General features: G+C 48.7%; 2 protein-coding genes across 4 annotated transcripts in view; one reads left to right on the forward strand and one right to left on the reverse strand.

Annotated features, from left to right (window-relative positions):
- Positions 1-1,052: 1,052 nt before the first annotated feature.
- Positions 1,053-11,554, forward strand: LAMP5 (lysosome associated membrane protein 5). The gene is made up of 6 exons (XM_087775131.1): positions 1,053-1,298; positions 1,557-1,729; positions 1,973-2,104; positions 2,178-2,283; positions 3,748-3,936; positions 10,374-11,554. The coding sequence occupies exons 1-6, from the start codon at positions 1,259-1,261 to the stop codon at positions 10,550-10,552; spliced, it is 819 nt and encodes a 272-aa protein (XP_087631257.1). The 5' UTR covers positions 1,053-1,258; the 3' UTR covers positions 10,553-11,554.
- Positions 11,555-17,550: 5,996 nt separating this feature from the next.
- Positions 17,551-26,042, reverse strand: part of PAK5 (p21 (RAC1) activated kinase 5) — a 141,769-nt gene continuing 133,277 nt past the window's right edge. For all 3 annotated transcript variants that reach the window (XM_087774392.1, XM_087774390.1, XM_087774391.1), the window contains exons 6-9: positions 24,905-25,031; positions 21,823-21,948; positions 19,625-19,759; positions 17,551-19,026 (exon numbers count right to left, since the gene is read on the reverse strand). In XM_087774392.1, the coding sequence (XP_087630518.1) occupies positions 18,871-19,026; positions 19,625-19,759; positions 21,823-21,948; positions 24,905-25,031 (544 nt within the window). In that variant the 3' untranslated portion in view covers positions 17,551-18,870. The remainder of the gene's footprint in view (positions 19,027-19,624; positions 19,760-21,822; positions 21,949-24,904; positions 25,032-26,042) is intronic.

Consider the following 26,042-nt stretch of genomic DNA (forward strand, 5'->3'; position numbering starts at 1 on the left):
CGAAACCCCGGAGCGCAAGGTGGGGGGGGCCGGGGGGGCCAGCGCTGCCCGGGAGCGGCCGGGCCGGGCCGGGCCGGGCCGGGCGGCGGAGCAGGGCTGGCCGTGCCTCCGGGCGGGGACGCGCCGGCTCCTCCCCGGAGACCCCGCTTGGGAGCGGGGAAACGCAGGCACCGGTTTTACAGGGACTAAAGGGGATTGCCCGGGGCAGGGTGCGGGCACCCCTCCCGGCAGGGATGGGGAGCGCCCTGCCTTTAGTCCCCCCGCCTTGCAGCCCCTGCTCTCCTGAGCGCCCCGGACCCTGGGGCCTGGCAGGGACAAGCCCTTCCCAGCCCCTCCGAGGCGCACCCGCGGTGCCCGAAATCCCCCCGGTAACGCTCCACGGAGGCACGGCCTGTATTGTTTTAATGCACCTCCTCGGTGCTGTCGGGACCGCTTCCCTTGCTACGTGATGGTATGTTTTAGAGTATGTCACGACATCTTAAGAACTCAGGTGCGTTGGCGGCCGTTTACAAAAGGGTGCCGGGTTTGCTTCTGACCTTGTCACACAAAAATAGCTGCACGTTTCTTTCTAAATTAAAACACGAAGCAGCTGTTCGCCTTCACCGAAATGACTGACGCTCCGTGAGCAGCCGGGGCTGGACTAGATAACCAACCCCTCCTCCCTCCCTCCGCTGTCCCGCTTTGGCGGCTCGCTTCCCCGCCGGCGCGGCCCGGGACAGCGGCTGCCCGGCCGGAGCGGCCCCGAAGGGGAGCGTGTGCCCCGGGCCGGGCCCGTTGCGGGGTGCGCCCCGGCAGCGGCGGCCGCTCGCTGCGGTTTAGCCCCGCTCCGGCGGCACCGTCGGGCCGGCCCGGGGCCCCCCGGCTCCCACTCCGCCGGGCTCCCCGCGGGGATCCCCGAGAGCCCCTCGGCGGGGGCCGGCGGGCCCCCAGGCCGGAGGAGGGGGGAATCCCTCCTCCCGCCGCGTACGCCCCGTCCCTCGGCGTGGGCGCCTCCATCAGCGCCGCCGGCATCTCCCCTCCTCCTCCTCCTCCTCCTCCCCACACACCCACACACTCTTCCCCGTCCCTCCTCCCCGCCGCTCCGCAGCAGAGTGCTTTTGCCGCCTGTGCAGCTCCTGAGGAAGGAGGTGTTTCAGGGGTTTTTTCCTCCTTTTTTTTTTTTAATATTTCTTCTTTTTTTTTTTTTCCTGTCTTTCCTCCGGAGCGGACCCTTTCGGAGGAGCAGCAGCCGCGGACACGCCGGGGCCGAGCAGGGAGGATGGCCGGGGGGCGCCTCCCGGGGCTGCTTTTCCTCTTGCGTGAGTACCGCGGCGGCGAATCGCGACACGGAGCCCTGTCGCGATGAGGCAGCTGCTGGCGCTGACACCGACCTGGCGCTGCTAGAGCACCGGTCCTGCTTCACCGCCATCGGCTGCCCCATCTCCACTGCCCCTCTATCGCGACAGGGACGCCCCGTCGCGACAGAGGAGCTTACTCCAGCGGGTCGGGGGGGGTGTTAATGTGAGCCGGCAAAAGGCCGCGGGCGCTGCCGCCGCTCAGCGCCTCTCTGCCCGCAGACGCCGCGGCTCACCTGGCTGCCGAGCAAGAAGTTGAAAATCTCTCCGGGCTCTCCCCTAACCCCGAAAAGGACATTTTCGTGGTGCGGGAAAACCGGACGACGTGTCTCATGGCGGAATTCGCCGCCAAGTTCATCGTCCCCTACGACGTGTGGGCCAGCAACTACGTGGATGTGAGTGGGGGCCGGGGGGCGCCGGGGGATCTGCGGGGCGGCCGGGGCGCGGGTTTGCCGCAGCCGCGGAGCCGCTGCACGTTGGACCGGTGGGGGAGGCGGGGGGGGAAACCCGCCGGTAGTTTTGGAAAGTCCTTTATCCCCTCCGAGGATGTTCAGCCGGGGCCGTGGGGGGCCTGTGGGCGTCGGGGGGGGGGGGGGGGTCCCGGGGCCGCCTCCCTGAGCCCCGCTCCCCGTTGGCAGCTGATCACGGAGCAAGCCGATATCCCGCTGTCGCGGGGCGCCGAGATGAAGGGCAAGTGCGGCACCAACGAGTCGGAGCTGGAGATCTCCTGGCTGGAGCAAGCGTACACCCTCAAACTGTTCTTCCTGAAGGTACGGGGCTCCCCCCGGGAGCTGGAGGGTGCGGGGGGTATCGCCGGGCTCCTGACCGGCCCTGTCTCGGCAGGAGGGGCACAACACGTCCCGGGGGCAGGAGGCCTTCTGGAGGCTCAGCCGGATCCAGTTCACCTACGACACCGCCGAGCGCACCTACTTCAAGGACGCCGTCAGCCGTAAGTGCCCGGGGGACGGGGTTTAAAGCAGATCCCTGGGGTCAGGGGGAGCCGGGGAGGGGGGGATGACACACGACCACCCCGCGGGCTACTCGCCTAAATGCAGCTTAACGGGGAGAAAAGAAACCCCAAACTCGCCCGACAAAGATGGGACCAGGTGCCGGTTTTAAACCGCATATTAATTTTTTTCCCCCCCTTTATATTCTCGTTTTTAATCGCCACAGTTGCCGTGGGAGGGAGAGCCCAACCTCTGCGCATTTGCTGCGCTGCCCTGGGCCCTCCCAGCAGGATCCGGGGGCCCGAGGGGGTGGGCAGCAGGGCAGGGGTCCGCCTGGTCTGGCAAAATTTGTCTCCTTTCCTGCGGGAGATGTTTTTTAAGATTAATTATCTCCTCCATTCTGATGATGGTTGAATAGGTGGGAAAGCAGCGGTTTCCCAAGATAACGATGAGATCGACATCAATATCCATACCCTTACACGCCTCCACATCCAACAGCCGCCTCTTTTCTCACTGGGTTTCCTTTCTTTTGGCTTTCATTTTGTTTTTATTTCAGTTCTGCTCAGGAATGAGTTGTCTTGTATGAAAATTGAAATACTGTCATTTGCAAGTTGTTCTTAAGATTTTCAAACTCCAGTGAATGGTGCGTTAAGAGTTTGTGGCATAAGACGCTGGTCGCAGAGCTGTTTTTTCCCACTGATGTTTCTACTGTTTGTGTCCCCAAAACGCGGTGGTGGCCATGCCTCATCACCCTCTGCAAATGTGAAACACTGATTGCCTTTCTGTGCTGCTGGAGGGGAACAAAGGGCTGCAGAAGAGCAGGAGGTGGAAGGCATCCCTCATTCCACCTTGCTGAGCCGTATTCGGCCTTCATTTATAAAACAAGCTTGATGTGATGGGAAAATATTTTTTCATAATCTATATTTGGGTGAAATGGTCATGTTGTATTTTCAGGAAAGGTGTTATGGCCTGTTTTGCTTTGTAGTGAGGTCCCAAAATTGCATTGCTCCTTCCCACCTGAATTCAGAGCCCAAGTGCAGCCGCAGGAATTGCCGTTTCCCAAACATGGGGAGTACAAGCACAGTCCAAGGCTGAAACCTGCATATACATCTTTTCTACCATTCCTCCGACTTTATGGACTTCAAGTCCTGTGACATGAGCGTAGCTGGCAGCGGCAGAGCCAGCTCTCCCCTTTGTGCCGGCAGGACCGAACGCTGCAGCCGTCTGTTCCTGCTTGCAGACAGGCAGCCCCAGTGCGGGAACTGCCCTGGCTATGTGGGGGTGTCATGCCAAAAGCATGGCCCCACCCCAGGAGAAAATGCTGCTTTAAGAGCAGTACAGCATGCGGCTGCCGCATTGCACACCGCCTGCATACCCTTGCGTTCAATTCATTAGTTTTGTTAATGAAGTCACGTCAGTCCCCCAGAGACGGGACCTGACCTCTGCTGTTTCTGCCCCTTGGCCAGCTGGGAAGCACACGGCCAGCTCACACCGGCTCTCTGCCCTGGTCACCCCGGCTGGGAAGTCCTACGAGTGCCAGGCACAGCAGACCATCTCCCTCATCTCCAGTGACCACCAGAAGTCTGTGCAGCTCTTGCTGTCGGAAGTGCGTGTCCAGCCCTTCGACATCACCGCGGATTTTGTCTTCAGTGAAGGTAAGGTGCAGGGCAAAGGCACGTCCTGCAATCCCCGAGATGCTGACGCCGCTATGGCCTTTGGGGGTGTTGCAGTGTACTGAAGTGTACACCACCTTTATCCGAGCACTTTCCCCTCCCTCCAGCGGGTTGTCAGTGCTCCCTGCAGTCCCTCCAGCCCATTCCCTGCCTCCGTGGTCTCCCCACATTCAGCCCAGCTGCTATTTGATCAAGACACAGGCTGTCGTTGCATGTACGTTGGCAGTATGAGTTCTGTAAGGACTCATCTGGCTGTGTTGCCAGTAAGCCCCAGAACTGCCTGGTCCCTGGGGAGCCCTGCAAGGCTTAGGTGTCTCCTCTGTAGCACAGAAGGTGTTCTGGTACAGCTCCAAGGGCTTTTTAGGGCCACAGCGCCCTGAGGAAAGCTTGGGGCTGCGGCGGGAGGAAATACTTGCAATGCACGTTGCTGGCTTCAGTTTGATTAATGCTCATTGCAAGGGTGAAGGAAGCGTAACAGGGACTTCAGTGAGGCGCCTCATGCGCCAAACACATGGGATGCTGTTCCCCTTAGGTTTCTTTGATGTTAATTGTGGATAAAAGAAAATGTGAGTTAACACGTGCTGTTCGTATCAAAGGGTTGTACTGAAGTCAGCAGCAGTACTGCCGTGGGGCAGAATTCCTGCAGATTTTGCCTGCCTTTATCCTGAGGAACCCGTGGTGCTCCTCCTCCCCGACTTCCCTCTGCCTTTTCTGTCAGGTTGAATGAGGGAGTCTAAACATGCTCACCTGAATTAGGGCTTCAAGACTAGTCTCCTTTTTATAGTGCCATCTTAGCAAATTAGTTAACTCCATTATTTTAACAAGATGCAAATAAAAAGTGCAATAGCCAAATCTTTTAATAACGAGCTAGAAAATGGTGGTGTTATTTTCAAGCCTAGCATTAAAAACGCGTGGCTTAAATATTTCCCACATGCAAAGTAACATAGAACACAATAAAAAACCAGCGCTGACTACAGAGCTGAGCACTTACGCTCATGACTCACGTTCCTCTGACTGATGTAGTAAATACATGCTATTATGTACACTGGCTCTGGCAGAGCTCTGCGTGGCTGCGTTACTCATGGCAAGGCCAGTGTAGTATGGAGTAGGTTTCATCCGTGGGCACAAAAAAATTACAATTTTTTTTTTTTTTTCCTATCAAAGTAGTGCCATGTTTCGCTTAGGCTACAGGGATAAAAAAGGCAGAATTTCATAGTTTCGTATCATGTCTGTTGGCACGTTTTCATCCTCTCCCTCCTCCTGTGGATCCAGGCTTCCTACACTCAGGGTTTGGCTGGGCAGACCTTGGAGGCTGAGAAAAGCATATTTAAAATATGCAAGTCTGGACTCAATTTTAGGTGTTGTGTCTCTGCGATACCAAACTTGTAACGTCCGAGAGCTCACAGTTTAAACAGCCAAACTCAGAGTTCATTGCCAAAGGGGGACTACCTGCCTTTTTCGTGATACGCTCTTTTGTATCAGGTGGTAAATTGTTTTGTTTGGGTTTTTTTCTTCATTGTTGTAGTTTGGTTTTTTTTTAAATCCAGGACACAAGGAGCCCCCACTTGGTTTAGCAATCTTTAAACGTGTGGGGAATTCCTCTTTCTGAGGAAAGCCCTGTTTCTTTCTTCGTCAAGCTTTGTGGCTTACTGTTGTTGCTCTCGTTATTCAATGACACTGCTTTTTATTTAATTCCACTGGAAGTTCAATAGCAAAGAGCACCTGGAGACGATGGTCAGAAATGCCCGAGAGGGCATTTATCAGTGAAGCTTCACACAGGGCTCTGCCGCCTCTCCCCGCGCGCGTCCCCACCAGCCCCGTGGACCAGCGCGTCCTCGGCACATGCATGGCAAAACATGATCCTTTGTGGGGTCTGAGAATCGCTGCCAATCTTAAATTACAGTAATTAGCCTTCTCCTTTTTGGTTCATTAATTTCCCATTAGGTAAAATTCCTATTAATTATGAACAAGCTACAGAACATTTTAAAATATTTTAGAATAGAGAAGGAGACCTGCTAGAGCAGAAGAATCGCCGAGATGCAGAAGGGTCAGGGCCTTTTTACTGCAAAGAAACGGGGGGAAAGGTTTTGTCATTAGTCCTGACACTGTCCTGTCTGGGATGGATTAAAAAGCTTGTAGGGAGTGACTGGATTGCTTTGATTTTTTTGAATGCTTAAACTCATGTGCTAGAGTATCCATTTTCTTTTTTTTTAAAGACACTGCTTCCAACCCTCACAAATACATACATATATTTATATATTAAAAAATTTATATAAATATATATATTTACCTTTTTCAATACAGAAGCAGCAGAACATTTTTTTCATTCAGAGCTTGGGAAATTTTTTTAATAGGGAAATTGTGTGTACATTTTTCGGTGTAAAAGAGAGCTGGATCAAGAGGGTGCGAGGAGAACGTTTAAATTGGTGAAAAAAACCCACAGAAATTGTCAGCTCTTTTGTTTTTAATCAAAATAATGCAAAATACAAAGGGATACAAAGGCTGAGAATTAGGGACCAGGATCCTGGGAGGTCTCATCTCCCTCTGAGCCACCCCAAACGAGGGTCACATTTTCTCAAAGGTCCTTGGCACCAAGTAGGTCCTCTTTGCAAGGTATGCAGCCACATTTAAAAAAGCACCCAGTCTTTCTTTTTTAAGCTAATCACTTATAAATGCCCATCTCAAAATCTCAAAAAATCCATCCTATCATGCCAGACACAACTGAGCTGTTTTTCCATCCCTTCGAACAGCCCCTGCACCGGTCCTCAGGCTTGCAGTCGTGACTGCGGGAAACTGCTCATTTTTTTTGCCTTGCTGCTATTTGTTCTGCAGAAGGATGCTGAAACAAGAAAACGGGCCTGTTGGGTGGTTTCGTAGCCTAATACTGAAATTGGACGAGCACTCACCATAGAAACCGTGGCGGTACGTGAGCCTGGGTGCTGCGGGGTGTCGGAGGAAGCGCAGCACAAAAGAACAATGTGGAACGTACCTAAACGCCTCTTTTGTATCTGCCCGCAGGGACCGGGGCTGCGGGGTGGCACCTCTCTGGCAGAGGGGTGACCCTGCCGGGTGCAGGATGCAGCAAAACTCCCAGCATCACCTGAACTACTTTTCACGTAGTTAAAATTTGCCAGGGACCTTTTTGCTTTCCTGGACTGAGGGTAAAACCCAGCGATTTGGGCACATGCGGAGATTCCTGTGACCTGAAACAAAATACTCAGGAAAATTTGGTGGAAAGGGCTGTTTTCCTGCAGAAGGCATTGATTTCAAATACACAGCAGTTCCCAGTGCGATGGCGTTTCATTTGTCGTGCATCAGCCAGCCCACCTGCCTGCGCTGTGCTTGATGGGGTTGAGTGTCTGGATTTGTGTCTGCTGTGGACTTTATGCAAACCCTTCTCCCTTCCCACTCCCCCTTTGTGTTTTCCTTTGCTGATAGACCAGGAATGATACCTGTTACCTGCTTCTCAATGGTGGTGTGGACCTCAGTGCCTGTGCAATGCTTGGAACTCTTGGGGTGAAAAATGCAGCATAAATGGTGAAGTACACACTGTTACAAATGTGAAAATATTTTTGTTGTAAAATGATGTGTTTTAACACCGTATGAATGTTAAAATACAAAATTTATCCTCGTAGCAGTCAGCATGTGGGGAGCCTTAGATCCTCTGCAGATGTGTTTGTGCTTTGCACTTGCCTGTGCTGCCATGCTGTGTCCCCCACAGCCCCGTTCCCATTCCTCCTATGCCTTTCAAAGAGCACGGACTTTGGCGATCTGCTCCAAAACGAGAAAACGGATGCGTCTTGTGAGGAGAAGGTGTTGGTAAGGCAGGAGGTGGCTGCTCCGCAAGGCTGCCTTTGCTGCCGGGGCAGGGTGCTTTTTGCCCCGGGGACGTGCAGCTGGGGAGAGCAGCACGATTTGTGGGTGTGCTGCTGGAGACTGCAAGCTTTGCTTTGATTTTTTCCCCCCCCTTATGGGCTTTTTTTTCTTTTAATCCTCTTTAAGAAGTGTCAGGATAAAGAACTATCTTCCTTGGCTGCTTGCAAGAATTGACACCTCTTTGAGTTAAGATTCAGACACTTAAATACAGCTGTGGCTTTCTGAGGACACCGGAGTTTTGGCCTTTGTCCTCTGGCACGTTTTGCGCTCTGCAGCCGGTTTGCTTTGGCAAAAGCTGGGAGTTCAAATATCGCAAGTAAGTATGTTACAGTTGGGTTAGTCCTCTGCGTCACAGCACTGGTGCTTTTAGCTTTGCCGCCTTCACTGGCTGCAGACCCCTGCGTTCACCCCATTCTCCTGCAAACACAGCATCATTCTTGTTTAAGCAAAGGCGCGCAGGCAGACGTGCCATGTTTGAGCACAGGTGAGTGCCCTCAGTTGGGTTTACATCAGGCTCGCTTCAATTTTCTGTAGGGTTCAAGCTAAACCACTTTCAAAGCAAAAATTAGCGCCTGTAGGAGGAGATTGCAGCGGCTGGACTGAACCCCCCTGGCCCATCGGGCTGTCTGCAGCCCTGTGGTGAGCTCCTCTAGCACGGATCCTTCCCACAGGAGGGGTGCTGCGTTTTACCGGCACGTGAGCAGTGGGGACGGGGGGGTCGGAGCATCCTGGCCCCATGGCACTGCCCGGGCCTGGCTTTTCCCGCAGTCAGGTCTGGGGATGCCAGCTTGCCGCTGTGTCTCTGCCTTGGTGCTGCCAGTCTGGTCAGCCTAAACCGGGAAGAATTTTATAAAGCTCTAGAAACCCAATTTTGGGAGCTAAATAATAATCACGATTTTTTTTTCCTTTTCTCCTTAATACAAACAAACAAAACCCCTGCATTGCAGCAATTGCTGAATCGCCTGTAACACAGTCCTGGTGATTAATCACTCCTCTAGTGAGACAGTGAGCAACTGGAACCGAAAAGGACATTTTTTTTGTTAGACTACATTTCACTTTTGCTTTTTTGTTTCACTTCATTTACAGCTCGAAATGTTTCCTAATGGCATCTCTGCGAGCTTGGTGCTGGGAGGACGCCTCCGTGCCGGAGCTCCCGGAGGTGCTGTCCCTGCTGTCATGTCCTGCCTGGGCCTGGGGGGTCTCTGGGATTTTCCTGCTCTTTGCCACATGCCGTTAGATTTGCAGAGCGTTTTCCATTCCTGGTTATCGCAGATCTCTGCGTCTTGCAATCAGCTGCCTGGGGAACCCATCTGGACAGTCTAGTGAGGGGAGGAATTAGTGGTGCCCTTTGTGCTCATCTAACATGCAGCCTTTTTTTTTTTTTACTTTTTTTTTTTACTTTTTTACTTTTTTTTTTTACTTTTTTTTTTTTAAGTAATTGCTGTTTTCATTGTTTTCAGCACAATTCTAGTACTGTGAAGAAGATGATCCAGGGGCCAGATCACTGTCCCTCCTGTACCCCATAACCCTTCCCCCCACCCCGAGTTGGCATTTTTCTTCTTTTTGGTCTGGCAGCCCCATCTCGGCAGCATCGGCTCTGCCTGTCCATCAGCACGGATGGGCAAGAGTCCTGTGGGGAAAAAAGTAAATTGTGATCCTGTCATTCAGGCCTGCAGTAGGCTCTGGAAGTGTAAGGGATCTGAACCAGGATTACCAGCGTAACGTGTTTCCTAACCTTGGGGGCTGTGCCTTTGCAAGCTAAATAGGAAAGTGTTTTCCCATTGGGTGCTTATTATTATTTTCTAGTGGTTTATTAGACTATGATGGGGACTCGTAGGCCAGAAGGGAAGACACTGGGGAGGCTTGTGTTGCTTCTGCTCATCCTTTGCCATATTTGACAAAAACCGTGGGGTGCCAGGATGCTGTTTGACCACATGTGTGCTCTGCCAGTGCTGGTAAACTCCCACTGGGGAGCTCAGAGAGAGGGGGGAGAGATGCTGTTACATCTCTCTCAACGTGCAGATAGAGGGGAAAAATCTTTTTAACCGTGAGCAGGGTAAGTCTGATGCAGGGTTAAAGACCTACTGATGTTGAAGTCTTGTGATACAATATTTATAGACTCTATAACTAAATAAACAAAGTAGATGTTCAGCCATGGTCAGGAAACTTGTACTTTTGCTGTCCCATTCCCAACAGGGCCATTGCTGTACTGGTGTGGCAGAGGCCTGAAGAGGAGCTTACGGGCCTGAAAGCATTTTCTCCCACCGCGCTGGCTGGTTTGATAGATGTTACCTCTCCCTCCAAACCCTGCGTTGTGACTGTGATTTCACTTTCCTCCAAAGCAATTGATTTTTTCCCTGGGACTCCGATGACGATTGCTGTCTTTCCTTCCTGCTGCACCTACTTTTGCTCTGCGCAGGGACCCCCAGCACAGAGCCGTGACTCCAGGGAGGTCGGTTCCCTACTGCAGCAGGCGTTCGGATTTGCAATGTCTCATTCACTTCTCTTTTTCTCTCTTTTTCCTTTTCTTCCTTTCCCTGCAGAACACAAGTGCCCGGTGGACCAGAGGGAGCAGTTAGAAGAAACCCTGCCTCTGATTTTGGGCCTGATACTGGGGTTGGTTATCGTGATAACCCTCTGCGTTTACCATATCCACCACAAGCTGACAGCCAACCAAGTGCAAATTCCTCGGGACAGATCTCAGTACAAACACATGGGATAGGGGACAGGATTGAGCAGCCCAAATGTTTATCAGGTAGAAAAAGCAAAAGCACTTTTTTCTAAGGGTGAGGAAAGGTTACGGGGGGGCGAGAGATGGTATTCACAACACCTAACCAGGGGTATTTCGTGGAGATGCACAAGTTAAGGTTAGGCTTTAATATAGCCAGTGCAGAGGCATAGCTGTCACTGCAAGAAGACTCGGAGCATCTGATTTTAGGAGTCTGTCTGTGGCAGTAGGTGATATGAATACCTTCTTAAGCAGCTGGGCCGATCATCTGGGAACAGAAATGCTTCACATGTCAAGTTTAACACTGGAGCAAAATTAGCTTTTTTTCTTTTTTTTTTTTTTTCCCCCTTCGTTCCCCCCTGCCTCCCAAGGGACTCTTGCCTCCCCAGCGTGCCGCTCTTGGCAGCGTTCAGCCCTCTCCGTTCATGTCTGTGCAGGGAGCAGGGCAGGTCCTCTAATGAAGGGACTCAAACCACATTCCTGATGTTTGCACTCATGTTAAGGAAAGCATGAAGGCAATACAGGTGTGTTTTGAAAAAAAAAAAAAAAAAATAAAGGCCAGAACCTCAAGCTGGTATAAACTGGAGTAAATCCAGTGTAGCAGATCGCAGCCAGCTGAGGAGCTGACCCCACGCTTGAGGCTGAGTGAGGAAAGTTTGTTTTTGCTTCTTGAGCCACATCTGAATTAAACTTAATAAAAAAAGAGTATTGATACACAAATTATAAAGTGCCATGCTACTGCGAGTCAACTGAGAAATGCTTCTGGCTGGACATCCTGCACGTATTGTGATTGTCGTTGAGATGTTACATTGCTACCTGCAACTGGTATTTTCACAGTGAAACAAAAAAAAAAAAAAAAAAGAAAACAGAAATGTTAAAGTTACTATGCAGATTATTCAGGTGTAATCTAATGTAACAGAAAAAAATATAAGGAAACCCTTGAAATCTATCCTTAAATGTAGACCATTTTTAAAATTAATTAAAACATGTACATATATAATACATGATTTGCCTTCTTATTTTGAAATGATATAGTGCTTTTTTACTAACTCCATGGTATCTAATGGAATCGGTGCAAAAAGGCAGAGTCTGAATGGATGTGAAACGTAGGATTGATTTATTCTAGCAGTGTTTTGGTGCAGATGGTTTGGTGAAGACATGGTGGTGGCTCAGTACTCTGTGATTTGTTGGCTATTTCTAATATTCTTCAAATCTCTCGGCCGTTTCTTTCCTATGTGTTTTGTGGGCAATGGTGGGTTTCACTCTGGTCCCATCCAGTTCCCACTGAAACCTTTGACTTCCCTTGGCTCCGGTGTTACCGCAACAAGAGTTAGTCCAGACCTCGTGTTAGTTTAGGGTATGGAAAATCCTTTGCTCTTCTTGAACTGATTTGATCCAAACGGGGACGCATACAAACTGTCCCCTGTCAGTTTAAAAACAGGGTAATAGGCCAAGAAAAATAGTAATTTCAATGTTGAGAAGTGGAAGAGGAGAAACTTAACTGCTTTTTAATGCTGCAGCCTCCTGCAAAATTTATGAGTTTTTTTTGTCAAAGGTGAAAACAAAGGTGGATGCAGCAAGAGCCTGCCTTTAGTCTTGGCTTGTGTCTGGTCTCATTTCTATGTTACGCTCGCCTTTTTGTTTTCTCATTTGTATGCAAGAAGCAAAATTACGGCGCTAATGGTGCTTGTGGCTTTGCCCTTTTCTTTTAAAACTCCAGTGAAAGTGTCCTGGGCGGGCTTTAGGCTCTGCCACTGCCTACAATGAGCTGATTATTATTTAAAAAAAAAAAGAAAAGAAACGTTCTGTTAGAGACAGCCAGAAAAAGCCATAGGTAGCAGGAGGGTGAATAAAAGGATTAAAGGCTCATCCTTAATAGAGAGGGGCCATAGTTATCAGCTTTGTCCTGCCTCGCTCTTGTCTGCCCTCCAGCCAGAAAGGCTCTCCCAGCCAGCTCCCGTCAGCCTGGAGCATCTGCTCCTGTATTTGACATCCAAAAAAAAAGAAAATAAAGTAAAAAAGGAAGCAAACAGCTGAACTACAGATGCCAAAGAGGCCCATCCCTTGTCATTTGTCTTCTTCACAGCAAGGTGGCTGCAGGAGCGAGCCCTTGGGATGGCGTGGTTGTGCGGGTGAGCAGTGGGGGGCAGGACACCGTGGCGGGATGGGGATGGAAATGGCACTGGACAGGAGAAATCCCAGTCAGTAAGAGGCTGGTCCCCACCCAGCTGGTTTCTTCCCAATGAGCTGCAGGTCTTTGCTGTCAGGAGGAGCAATTTCTGCTGGTTCAGTTGAGAATTAGTAGAGATATAAAAGGGTTGGGATGTTCTCGGTGAAAAATGGAGGAAGAGAAGGGCTTTGTGGATGGAAACAAGGAAGAGGGTTCTGGTTTTCCCCATGCTGTCTGTTTCTCTAGGAGAGCCCATTAGGGCTTTTTTCTCCCTCTTTTCACATTCCTCAGCACCTATCCCTCTTTTGGCGTTGGTTTTTTTTCTTTGCAAAACTTGAGTTAGCTGCATATCTACTTGGATATTGAAACTTGAACGGGTGACATAAAAAAGAGCTTCTTCCCTTCCACTTGCCTTTAGTGGAAGGTTTACAGAGATAAGGAAAGGCACAGTGCAGCATTTTTATAAATGTTTTTGATTTCTGACACCCACCCCCACCCCCCCCACCCCCCAATTTTTAACCCAATGAAGGGATGACCTTGAAGGAAGGCTGGTTTTTAGAGCAGCTGGAGTTTGTTGTGTCCTGTTCAACTAAAGCTGCTGGTGGGTTTTAGACCCTTGTAGGTCATGTTGTTGGTTCCTCATTTTCAGAAAGCGAGCAAGACCCGCCTGTTGTAACGGGGAGACTCTCTCAAACATCTACAGGTATTTGAGATGGAAAAAAATTGCTAATTTATGGTTGACTTTGCAAACTAATTTTCATTCAACCTGCGGTGACCCCGTAAGGGCAGTCACAGCAGAGCCACCCAAAGAAAGCATTGCCTTCACCACTCATAGGAAGCCGTCCTTGAGTGATCCCACTGCTTGAGCATTGGCCGATGCACTGAAGCGGTGGCATCGGCCATCTGACGAGAGGACAACCTCCAAAAGCCGATGCAGCTCTTGAACCCTGTGCCCATGTACCGTATACCTGCTGCTTTTCACGTCAGGTGATAGAGGTTTCCCTTAGCTAGCGCTCAGCATCGCCTTCAGGCTGCAAGTGTCTGTAAGCTATCAGGAACAGAGTTGCACGAATACCGTAAGTAATTTCTTGGTTTTCTGAATTAAGATAGAAAATAATTTCTTGTTGGACTGAAACGGTTCTCCTCTCTTTTTGGGGAAGAAAGGAAATAGAGACAATAATTGCAGCTCAATGACAGTTTGCCTTGTGCCCCCGACTGATGTTATCTTGTTTAAAGAAAAAGTTATTTAAGATTTTGAAAGAAAACCCTTTGAATCTTTTTCTTTCCATCCTTTTGCTAACAATTATTTACTGAATTTGACCTGCATTTTCCATTGATTTAAGCTTTCCAAGCCTATTTTTGAAAAATTAGTTATGAGAGGTTAAAAAAAGCCATCCAGCTTCCCTCCTGCCTATCAAACTTCAGCAGCATCTTGAGGATGGCAGCACTTTTACTGTGATTTCATGTTATACTTAGCTTTCACTCATCGATGGCTTGTCATGAGCTAGCTGCAAACTTGAACACTCTGCTTTAATAGGTGTTTATGAACACACTAGTAGACGGTGGATAAATATAAGAAACTTGTCAACCTACTGAGCTCTATAAGGACCTGTAATAATTAAGCACTTACTTACTAAAGCAGCTGTGAATGACTTACAAAGTACTTACTTATGATTAGAACTTTAATTATAAATTATTGATGTATTGCTGAGGAGGGGAGTTACATAGCCAATAAATGCCCCTGCTACTAAAATTATAAGTATTTGTGAATACTTTTAGAACTGGTGACCTCAGAAAAAGCCATCGTTCCTTAGTGACAGGCAGGAATAAATGCATTGGAGTAACCGGCCATACGCGGAGCTCAGCCTCAGCCAGTGGAGCAGATGAAGACGTCTTCTGGGTGAATGGATGCTCCCAACATCTGGTATCTAAAAAACTAAAACTACAGAGTGTATTTTTTTTGCTGAGATGCCCAACAACGGCAAGACTGCCTAGCCCACAAGGTGACAGTGATGGAGGAACCTGCACCTGCAGCGTGGGCACTGCAGGGACCGGGATGAGGGCTCAGGAGCCATCAGGTTGCAGGAGACAAGACCTGGGAAGAGCCTACAGAGATTACCCAAGGAACGAATGTGCAGAGAGGGTGATGAACACAGCTCAGTCAACTGTGTAAGGTAACAGGCCACGGTTATTCCCTGCGTTTTGGCTGGCTCTGGCTCTATTTCAAGTGCTGTGAGTGGAACAGCCAACGTTAAGCAATTTTTTTGGTGTTTTTTTTTTTTTTTGAGTGATGGCTAATGCATTTTGAATAATTTACTCATGTCAGCAACTAAAAGTAATATAAAACCTCATTTATAAGACTTGAAGGTGCTTAAGGGAGCAAGTAATAGCATAGACTCATTAGCTGACTGATGCTGCTGCTGGGGAGCCTGGGAGGAATGTTTTTGCTAGGCATGAGAGCTGAATGGTTAGGAGCCAAAAATTAAGGCCAAGTAAGGAAAAAAAAAAGGGGGGGGTGATTGGGGGGCAAGGAAAGCAAGGTGGAAATGTTTCAACGGGGGGGTGGGGGGGGTGGGGGTGGGGGGTGTACCTCACATGTGGAGGTGTATGGGTGTGCTGATCACTTCTCAAAAAAACCAGGACAATCTGGGTGGTTCCAGTGCCGGCACTGCCAACTTGGGTTGAGCCATGAAGGTGGTGTTTTGTTTTGTTTTCTGTGTGTAGAGGAGAAGTTGTGTATTTTTCTAACATAAGTGTGTATGTATGTGTGTGCATGTGCACGTGTGTTTGGGGGAACCTCTTGGAATGGCTAAATCATGGTATCTTAGGTTGAAATGGGTATTTCTGTAGTATTTCTTCAACTACATCATTTGCTTTAGCTGACAAACCACACTGCCTATTTCTGCTGCAGGGGTTTCTTTCTGTGCAAGAAGAGGGGAGGCCGGTGCATGACAAATGGGGGCTCCGGGGCTGATCAGGACTGGCCTCTTTGGGAGCTGGAAGGTGCCAAGGAGAACTTGTCTCCCACATCAAGGTTTTTGCAAAGGCTGATGATACAGATTTGAACGATTATTTCCCTCCATTATTTTTCCCCTCACTTTGGGGTTTTTTTTGGTGATGTATTTAGCTCATGGGCTGCCTGGTTTTGCCCTGCCCCATTGTACTGCACACCCTAAGCCTTTGCACTTTCCTCCTCACAGCAAATTAAAGATTTTTTTTTTTTTTTTTTTTTCTTTTTCAGTCGTGTGGGGGCTCTTTTGCCCCTTCCAACCTGCTGGTTCTTGTTTGTTAAGTCTGATGTGCTTGGGACAACTGGTAAGTCTTTTTTTTTTTTTTTTTTTTTTTTCCTTTTCTTAGTTTTGGATAGAGGCACAGTCAGAATCTCAGGCTTCTTATTGTTACTCATGTCTTGGAGTTCACCATAGGTGTTTATGTAGAGATTGTGCCATCAGCCAGGAGAAGAATTCATTGATGCCGATATTCTGTTTTTTGAGGTCTTCTAAATTTGGAAAATTATAGCTGGACAGCAGCATATCACTCTTTGACTATCTTAAACTAATAAATACAATCAAAAAGTACGAACCAACCTATTTTCTCACAGCTGTACAGTGACCGACTCCTGACTGCCAGCTCCCCGTGGCTGGCAGGCCGGCACAGGTTTTATTTTGGATCAGTGGCTTTCCTAACCCCAAGCCCTCACGGTCCTGAAGCTCAGCCCGTGACCTTCACTGAGGCTGGGCTTTCCCAGCAACTCCCCACCCAGCGGTCAGGACGCGGCCGAGACCAGCACCAAGGGCCAGGGCGGAGCAGCTGCCTTTCAACGCAGACACGGCCACTCACACTTTAAAATCACCAGGGGCAGCTCATTAATCACTATAAATATATATATATATTTTTATATATATGTGTGTGTGTGTGTATCTCACACATATATACACGGACCATCTTTTTTTTCTTGTTATTTGCTTGGCCCGGTACTGTGTGATTGAGTCAAATTCAGAAAATACAAACAAGGCCGGGGGGGGGGGGGGAACCACACTGAAAATGAAAGCGTTTATTAATTAATTTATTTAACTTGCATGTGCATTTGTCTCACCAGTAGTTGGTGTTCACAAAAAAACCTTTGAAATCGACAAAACTTTCAGTAAACTCGATGAATACTGTTTAAAGTATCTAATGATAAGAAAGTTGCAGAAAATTCTTCACTTGTACAGCCTAAAATGTGCTGAATGTTGAAGAAAAAACCCCCACCAACCCCAACCCCTTTTTTATTCAAAGATGGTTAAAAAAGTTTCCTTTTGTGGCTAGCATTAGAGTTTCGCCTGTAGGTCACTGCCTTTCCTGGTGCAGCCTGTTTTCCTGAGTTGTCAAGACTACAAAATAGAAGCAAACCCCTTGGAACGCCGTGGGCGCTGCGCGCTTGGCCAGGTGGCTGCGGGCGGGCACCAGGAGCGGGTCTGCGGCGGGGCGGCGGGAGCCAGACACATTTTCTTTAGTGTCTTCTTAAAATGTGCAAACAGGGTTAAGAACAGAAAGCAGCGGGGAGTAAGACACCCAGATGCAGGAACATCTATTCAATGTTCAAGTTCATATTTATCTCTTCTTTTCATTTTTTTCTTAATTGTTTCTCTCCCTTCAAATATTTTTTAACTTTTTAAGGGCAGTACTAAAGGAGCTGCTTTACTATTGGCAACTCTTTTGTCCCGGAGGAAGATCTTTAAGCAACAGCTCCTGCCAGGTTTAGATGTTTGGTTATAATTTACTACAATAAATAACGATTAATTTATTCACTATGAAATTCCATAATAAGAAAGAAACTAACTGTGTTTTCACAAAATTGGCTTTGTGTTTCTTAATGAGATCGTAAAATGAGGTCAGTAAGAAAAACAAACTCTTGAAAAACATGGCTTTCGTATTATACATAATTAAAAAGAACTAATCATTAATAAATAAAATTCATTTATCATTGAAATAATTATGAAGCACTTCTAAAAATTTTAAAGGCAAATCTATTTAGGCCTACAGTTAACATGCAAAGTCATCCAACAAATAACACAAAATTGTACCGCAGTAGTCAACTGTTGCATCAACATTCAAAAAGGTCTAGACAGCAGCACGACTTCTATATGGCAAACATCTCGTAACGCATCACAAGGGTCTGTCTGCGCCCGGGAGGGTGCCCGCTGGGTGGGCAGGCTCCTGCCGCCCCTTTCCACTTCCAGAGCGTGACAGAAATAACGGAGATTTTTTGTGACAACAAAACTGGCCTTGCGGTGGCATAAAACGACGGGACGGCCGCGGCGTGAGCAGATGACCCTTGAGCAAGGGTACGCCGGACGCGTTAGCTCCCACCGCTGGAGAGACGGGGAGATGAGGGAGAGCCTGATGACTGCTAACATTCAGCAGCAGCTCTGACAGCCACTGCGTCACAGGCATCAGTTATCGTTGGCTCTTCAGGCTGCCGTGACGGCGGGACGAGCGCTCTCCTCACCCCAACGGAAAATCTGCAAAACCTTCTAACTTCCTAAAGGTGTGGGGTTTTTTTTCTTTTTTTTCCTGTTTTCAAAAGGGTTAAAAAAGTCGGAAACTATCTTCTCAAATTCTTGCGAAGGTACACTTAAATTACTTCAACTAACACAACAGTTACATGACAAAGTACTGCAAATTATCAAAATGTACTGTACAGAAATTTACAAATTTGTTGCAAAATACATTGCGCTGCTATGATTGAGATAAAAAGTGCTTTTTTGTCAGAAAAGTGTTCTTCTGAAATAGAAGTGCCGTAGCCTGCAATAAAATTCTGGTGTTTCACTCTGGCTGTGCTATCTTCTACTAATTATCTTTCCAACCTTGTTTGCATTTGGGGCCTTCTGCCTGGATGGCCGAGACGACGATAGTGCTGGGGAGCGACAGTCCACGGCGGAGTGTGGCCAGCCGGCTGGTGGCCAGGATCGCTCCCCGGTCCCGCGCAGCCCCAGAGAGCACCTCCTTGGGTTTTTATACACCACGTTATTTCCGCAGGGCTGGTTTTCCTCCACAAGGTTTCGCTCATCCCTGCCCGCGGTTCCCACACAACCGCCGGGATGCCTGCGCGGCCGTTAGACAGACTCTGCACCGACCACCTCCTGAAAAGTCGCCGGCTTCAGCGATGCCTGTGCTGCCTCATGAGGGGCACGATGCAAGAAGGGGGCCCAGCCAGTTTGAGAAACGGGTGTCTCAACAGTTCCTGTGCTGTGGCTCTCTGCGAGGGCTCCCGCACCAGCATCGAGTCCAGGAAGCCGCGGAGGACTGAGGAGACCTGCAACATGGCACTGGCGTTAGGGTGGACAAAGACAGACACCTGTTTCCAGCCTACGCTGCGTCTGTGCACTCTGCTTTTCTTGGGAAGACAAAAGGGACGCACTGAGCTTCCCTATGGCAATAGAAGTACTGAGCCGCACGTCTTCTACGTGCTGTTAATGTTGAGAGACTTTGGATATCAGTGAGGTGCAGAACAGCACGCACTGCATAGCTTTGCGCGCACTAGGTGAGAAAAGCATTAACATATGCTGAGGGCTCAGGTCTGACTTCTAGAAGCACACCCAAAATGGGAGGTACCCAAAGGCTTTGGCGCTGGGCATGGATGCACCAACCCATCCGCAGCAGGGCTGACGTGCCTCTGGTCCTCGGGCAGGGCGGGAAGCACGAGGCTCTGCCCAGCTCCCTTTGCCATCACTTTGCTGCAAAAGCAAAGCCAGGGCCAGGCACAAAAAAAAGCCTACAGCCCTACATGGGACCTGCTGCTCAAGGAGGGGCCTTAAAGATGGAATTTATCCTTTGAGCGTGGATGTGTGTGGCTATGGTTTTATTAAACGTTTGTACGTGGAAAGACCCTCATCACCTACAGACAGTCTGACCTTGTGCATGTCCTTCACCCGGGGCGGTAAGTTATCCCGGATTCGGCGCATGGCCTGCAGTGGCGGCTCGTTGAAGTAGGGAGGTTCGCCATCTATCATCTCTATCACCATGATGCCCAGGGACCAGATATCCACCTGCAACACACAGTTTGGTCATTAACACCGCTGGTAGCGCAGCAAGGGGGCTAACAGGCTCAGCGCCTGGGTTCACGCAAACCTCCGAGCTGGCTCCTGCTGTCGTACCTGCTGTCTGCGTCCAGTCTAAGCCAACAGTCTGGTGAGTCATCACTGCAAATCTCTTTTTTAACCACCTGACAACGATTTTTTTCTTCTGAGCAGTAAGAAGAATAAATTAGAAATGACTTACAAACCCAGGGCTGCAGCTGGTTGAGGTGCTGGCCACTGGGACACTTGTTCAAGAAGCTGGCTGCACCCTAATGCGCTGCATTTCAGCTGCACTGATTTGCACCCACTAAATATTTACCCCAGGCTGGCTCTGCAGTGCTGCAGAAAGGTGCAGCTAGTGGGAGAGCGGAGAACAGTTCAGCTGCTGTGAAATCAGGTACTCTGTTTCCCCCGAATATTAAAGCCCAAGGCAAACACAAGCACTTACTACACCCGGGCCCATTTCCAGCGAGCACAGGTAACACGTTAGATGATAATCCCTTTGGAAGGTGATTCCGCTCCAGCTTAAAAAAAAACCTACCTTTTTTTTTTTTTTTAGGACTGGCCTGCTGCAGAGCTGCTCCAGAATCCCAGTCCTCTGATGACTGTAATTCCTGTCATTTGCCAGCCCAAATACAGCCAAGGCCAGTTCCTCCTGCTTTTGCTCTTTTGCCAACACTATCCTTCAGCTTAAATCCTCTTTTTTTTTTTTTTTTCTTCTTTTCCTTTCCTTTCCCTTCTGGTGGGGAAACCTAATGTAGCTGTAAGTTCAGCCACTTAATAATCCCTTCAGTGTTATTAATGGGCTAATAATGGCTGATGTTATTATCCCTGAAATGTCTTCTGCAATGCCACACGTCCTGGGCGAGCATCGGTGCCTGCAGGGTGCTCTCGGGCAGGCGCTCTCCCTGCCACGCTCTGTGAAGATGCAGCGTCTCCCCCTCAGCCCTGGGCTCATTTTCTCCCCTCTCTCATACGTGTATGTATGTATATGTATGTGTGTATCTGTGCGTCAATGTATCTCTCTCTATAGCTATATCTGTATCTATATTTGTCCTGCAGGTTTGCTCTCTGCAGCTGTTACTACAGGCACTATCAAGCCGAAGACGACTCCCCTCACCACGCAGAGGAGAAAACGCAGCCGCATCTCTGGCTGGGGAGGCGTGAGTCACTGTCACGGCTGAGCGCGGGAGAGGGGATTGCTCTTCCCAGGCTGGCAGCGCAGAAGTGCCGTGACTCAGAGCTTCCTAACGGATGGGGTACGGCACTGCAGAGCTGCCGCGTCCCCACGTTTCTGGTCTCATCTGAAGGATTCCGATAAAAACGGAATTGCCTTTTTCAGACCATTTGGCAGTGCTTAAAATAGTTCCCGCAGATATGCTTCCCCCCCCCCCCCGGTCTCTCAACTAATGAGAGCGATGACTGCAAGGAATGAGCCGCTGTGGAGATGAATGCTATGACAGAGGGGGCAATCCAACCCACCCAGCCGGCTCCTGTGTTTGGGACCCTGCAGGGCCATGCCTCTGCCTTTGCCGGCGCTCCTCTGGAGGAAGGGGGTCTCAGGCTTTAGCTGGCTGAAAGCAGAGTGGATCTCTGCCTGCAGGTCTGTGCAAATACTGCTGTGACCTGGCTGTGCAGCATGGGCATGTGGTTTGGCTGCTGGTTTGGCATATGCAGGTGTAGACACCTGTAACTGCAGCTCCAGCTCGCAGGCCTGATAGTAAAGAGCATCAAAGGGTCTTCCATGATGTGAAAATGATGCCAGTTTCCTTTAATACAGCACCCTAAGCTAAAACATGTAAAAGCACTACGTTGTTTAGTGTGCTAAACGGAGTCGTTATTTAACGACTTTGTCTTGGAGAAATACTTTAAAAAGAGCCACGATGTAGCACTCTGGGGCAAACATAATTGCTGCTATTTAGCGTATCTGTGTAAATGCATCTGAACTGCGTGGTTCTGACAGGGGTCGGCCAAGGCACCACGCAGAGGGAAAAGAGCCGCCCCAGGGCCGTGCGGTGCCCGGCTGTGCTCACCTCGGTGCCGTAGGGCAGGCGGGATATCACCTCCGGCGCCATCCAGTACGGCGTCCCGACTAGCGACTTCCTCCTGGGGACCTCCTTTGACACTTGGGCGCAGAACCCAAAGTCGGACAATTTTATCTGAAAAGTAAAGAAAAAAAAAAAGCCCCTCGTGAATAACAAGGCCAGTTCCTCTGAGGCCACACGCCTCCGAGACACGCATCTCCAGCTGCGGCTTGGGGGACGGGGACGGAGCTGCAGCGTTTGCCTGGGACAGGACAGCAGCAGTTTTGGAAGCGCGGCTGGAGACGGCCATACAGCCCGGGGAACGCGCGGCTCATTAAAATGAAGGCAAGAGAAAGAAGTAGGAGAGAGTGGCAGTGGCGCTTGTTAATAAGATCGCCTGTCATAGCTCATTGCCTCTCCACCAGCAAAAGATGCGGAGGTGATAAATGGCTTATAATATTTAAAAAATAGAAGGAAAGCAAAAAATTCTGAAATAACAGTGTTTTATAATGAATCTATTATTGTGTATATATATATATAAAAACCCCATGTTTGTAGTCTACGTATGTATACTGATACTCAATAATATACCTATTTCAAGTGATACACACCACTCCTATTGTTTGTATCAGGTATACGATCTGTGAGTTTGCCAGAAAACAGATGAAACAAGTGGCTTTCACTCCGTTTTCTTTCACCACAGAGAGCATGATCTAACACTCACAAAAAGCAATACCCCAGCCAATTATTTTTCAAGACCAGGACCTCACACTGTGGACTATCACTAAAGAAACTGTCTTCTTGATGTAGCAGAGGAGCTAGTTTGGGGAAGGCAGGGAAAGGCACAAGACTCTCCCAAAATGGTTGTACGAGATAAGGGGACCTGCTGCCTTTGCTTGGGAACTCGGGAATTAAAGACAGTACTGTCCTTGAGTAGCTGTGGCAGTGACCTGAAATAGAAATAATGGGATACACAAGCACTCTGGAGAGCAGCTCTTGCTGCATCATGTGCCTGCTCATACTTTTATGCCAGGGTTTGTTTTTTTTTTTTTTTACAACAAAAATTACAGAAAATTATCTCCTCCCCCCTCCCCGTTGCTGTACAACGCCAAGGTGAAAATTCCTCCAACCCCCAACCAAAACAAGCTGGTCTGAGTGTCGGAGGCATCACCCCCCTCCTGAAGCAGCTTGTTCCTTAAGGCTAAAGTCTTTTTTTTTCTTTCCCCCAGGTATTTATTATTTGGAGGCCTAGAAGCTATCGTAAGGGTTTTCCCAGACATTAGCCTAACCCCCATCACCTCCAGGCACACACCGCACAGTGCAGCGGTGACCCACGTCCAAGGTCCGTAAGCCGTGTATCCCATCACGTACTTGGCACCTGGGGATACGAAGCGAGCCCAAACAGCCCCAGGACGACTGAAGCGGGAAGCTGCATAAATCCCTGCATTGTGTAGACCAGCTTTTTATTATCAGCACTGATTTGTTTTCTTTCGTTGATTCATACAGACATTACTTTTTATAAAACTTAAGAGTATTATTTTTAACAGAATTATGAGATGATTGTTGGTATTTCTAAAACAAAGCCAATAATAGCCAAGTTCTCTGTGCTAAATGTATTTTTCAGTTTACAGCATGAAGAATGGAAGAAATAATGCATATTTTGGAAGCAGAGCCCAATCTTCTTTTGTAGGAGCACAAGAGGTTTTGCATATCTATTGCTCATTCGAGTACGTAAAAGAAGACGATTTTCTAAAAAAAGATAATTGCACAACACAGCCATGAAGAAATCTGCAATGCAGATAATAAGTACTGGAGTAATGAGTATAATGAGGCACTGTATGCAGATCCCGAGAGCAGATCAGATGCTATTTCAGCAACATGGATTGAAATTGCAACTGAAAAACTCCTACACACGTGGAATTTTCTTCCCCCAACAGATTAACAGGAGCAGCCTGTGACCGCTGCAGGAAGAAAATCCCTCTCCCTTGGTGAAGTGGGAATCAAATTATAAAGGCGAGCCTTTGATTAGGGAATTCCAGGCCTGGGAAGCTAAGAGTTTTACCTTCTGAAGGAGAAGGTCTAGGTTTGGTTCCAGACCGACCAGGTGCTCCTGGGCTCAGTCCAACCCGCTAAGTCTTGCTTAAAGACCCTTAAAGCCCTGCTTATGGGACTCACTGGCCATGAGCGCATTAGTTTCTACCCAAATTATCCCAACAGGGCCACAAGGTGAGATGCAAAGTAGTGCCTCACTCAAGCAGAAATTAGGCTCTTCTCGTTAAGAGTGATTTGCCTCCCTCCACCTAAGCCTTTGGGTGCCCCAAGTTCTAGGCGCCTCAAGTTCTATGGCTGCATATGCCCAGAAATACCACTGCCCAAACCCACCTTTCTCCTTGTAAGGGAATAACAATTTCTTTGGGACCGAACACTGCTGAAGTATTTTTTTGTGTGCAAACTTTATTTTGCTTATTGCGCAGCTCCTGCGCAGCATTTTCTCTCCCTGTCTCCCCGCTCATTAATAACACAAAGAAAGAGCAATTCACTGACAGCAGCATCCCATCCAAGTAAATGGAAGTGTGGGACAGGTATTATCAAGCTTCTTGTAAGCGTACCTACAGCAAAAGCTACTCTCACCATCAGAGGAGTTTTTCAGCAGGAATGCAGAATCTTTCCTATTCGTATAGATTGATGTTAGCCTCCTAACTAGCTTGGGAAAACAGAGCAAATGTATAGAAGCTTGATAACTAAAGGATAACTAAATGTAGTAAAACGAAAATATTTTTGAGAGGCATCAGAGTAGGAGCGGTGCAGCGTAAAAGGTCTCCCGTCACCTAACCATCACCCATGTGGCATAGTTTCTTCTGCCACTGCCTTTTGATGGCTCCAATCCCCCCCCAGGGACTCTGCATGCAGCGCAGACGTCAATCACCGGCCAGGCCTCTGTTTTTCTGACTCGGCTCTCTAAGTATTCACAGGTCATATTCCTTGGTTTCACACGCCTGGCTTGTTTTTTTTAAGTCAGTGTCACTTTGAAAGTGTACACCTATTTTCATGCCAGCCCCAAGAGATGGCAGGAGAAACGTTGGGCACTCACCCTCCCGTCGCTTGTGAGAAGGATGGAGTCGCTTTTGATGTCGCGGTGGATGACGCCTTGGTTGTGCAGGTAGGACAGGGCTCTCAGGACGGACAGGCAGACAGTCGCTATCTGCTCCTCGTTCATCCTGAAACAGGAAGGTGGAAGAAACGAGCTGAGCATTAATGAAGACATCAGGAAAGGGGAGCTGGAGCCAAGAGGCACAAGTCCCCCTTCACGCCAGCACAGGGACAGCCAGGAGATCTTTTAGGCCATGGCTCTGTGGGGTGACTCTCCGGTCCCATTTCTGTCGAAAAAGGGGAGATGAGGAGTGAGGAACAATGCTGCAACGACGTCTGGGTAAGTCTCCCTGCAGCAGTAAAAAAGCAGAGTGTATTATGTGATGTGGTGTGTTACAGTGAGCCTGTTTCCCTCTGGGAAATAACAGAAATGCCTTATTTACGGTAAACTTATTGCTTGCCAAGGAGGGTAAATCACTACTGGGATGGAAACAGGCAGGGAATAAATATGAAAAAAACCCACTCTTAATTGTGCAGACAGAACATCAGGCCCTGGGTACAGCTCTTCGAGAGCACTTCTTTGCTTTTATGCCTTCTATAAAAATATTCAGGGTATTTCAGTAGAAAAATAAACAGCAAGAGTCCTCATTTCTGTACACGTGTGCAAAACCCCGTTCTGGAAGAAGCTGTGCGCCACAGCGCGATGGTGATGGCCGGGATGGGTGGCATACCCTGACCCCGCGGCCCCGCTGCTGGACGACCCCAGCATCCCTGTTATGTGAGCAGAAAAACACCCGTGGAGCTTTCTGCTTTAACTTTGTGTGCCATCTGCAGTATTTTAGCAAAATCTTTGAGGGAAGGTCAGGCAATGTAAAAAAAAACCTGGAAGATTAAGGAAAGACTATTTTGAGTAAAAAAATAGATGACAGCTCGGAAGTGGTGTCCTGGGAACATCTCTTTGCCATTAAACTCCTGTCAGAAATATCTAAGACAGAGCTTTTAATGTTTTGGGGAGCAGGAGTTAAGAAACGACGTGCAATATTGTGATCTATTTCAGCACATCAGCTGAGGAAGCACTAGAAAATAAAATACCTGTGTTACCAACTCTGCTTTTGGTAGGATCTAAGAGCATCATTACA

The sequence above is a fragment of the Nipponia nippon genome, unplaced genomic scaffold (assembly GCF_047370975.1).
Source record: "Nipponia nippon isolate SJK-2023a ecotype South Korea unplaced genomic scaffold, ASM4737097v1 scaffold_4, whole genome shotgun sequence".
NCBI lineage: Eukaryota > Metazoa > Chordata > Aves > Pelecaniformes > Threskiornithidae > Nipponia > Nipponia nippon.

What these genes read in the sequence shown, in the direction of transcription:
- LAMP5 (XM_087775131.1), top strand. Translation starts at nt 1,259, where the DNA reads ATGGCCGGGGGGCGCCTCCCGGGGCTGCTTTTCCTCTTGC. An exon ending in GGGCCAGCAACTACGTGGAT is followed by an intron (nt 1,730 to 1,972) that starts GTGAGTGGGGGC and finishes CCCCGTTGGCAG; the next exon opens with CTGATCACGGAGCAAGCCGA. An exon ending in TCAAACTGTTCTTCCTGAAG is followed by an intron (nt 2,105 to 2,177) that starts GTACGGGGCTCC and finishes CTGTCTCGGCAG; the next exon opens with GAGGGGCACAACACGTCCCG.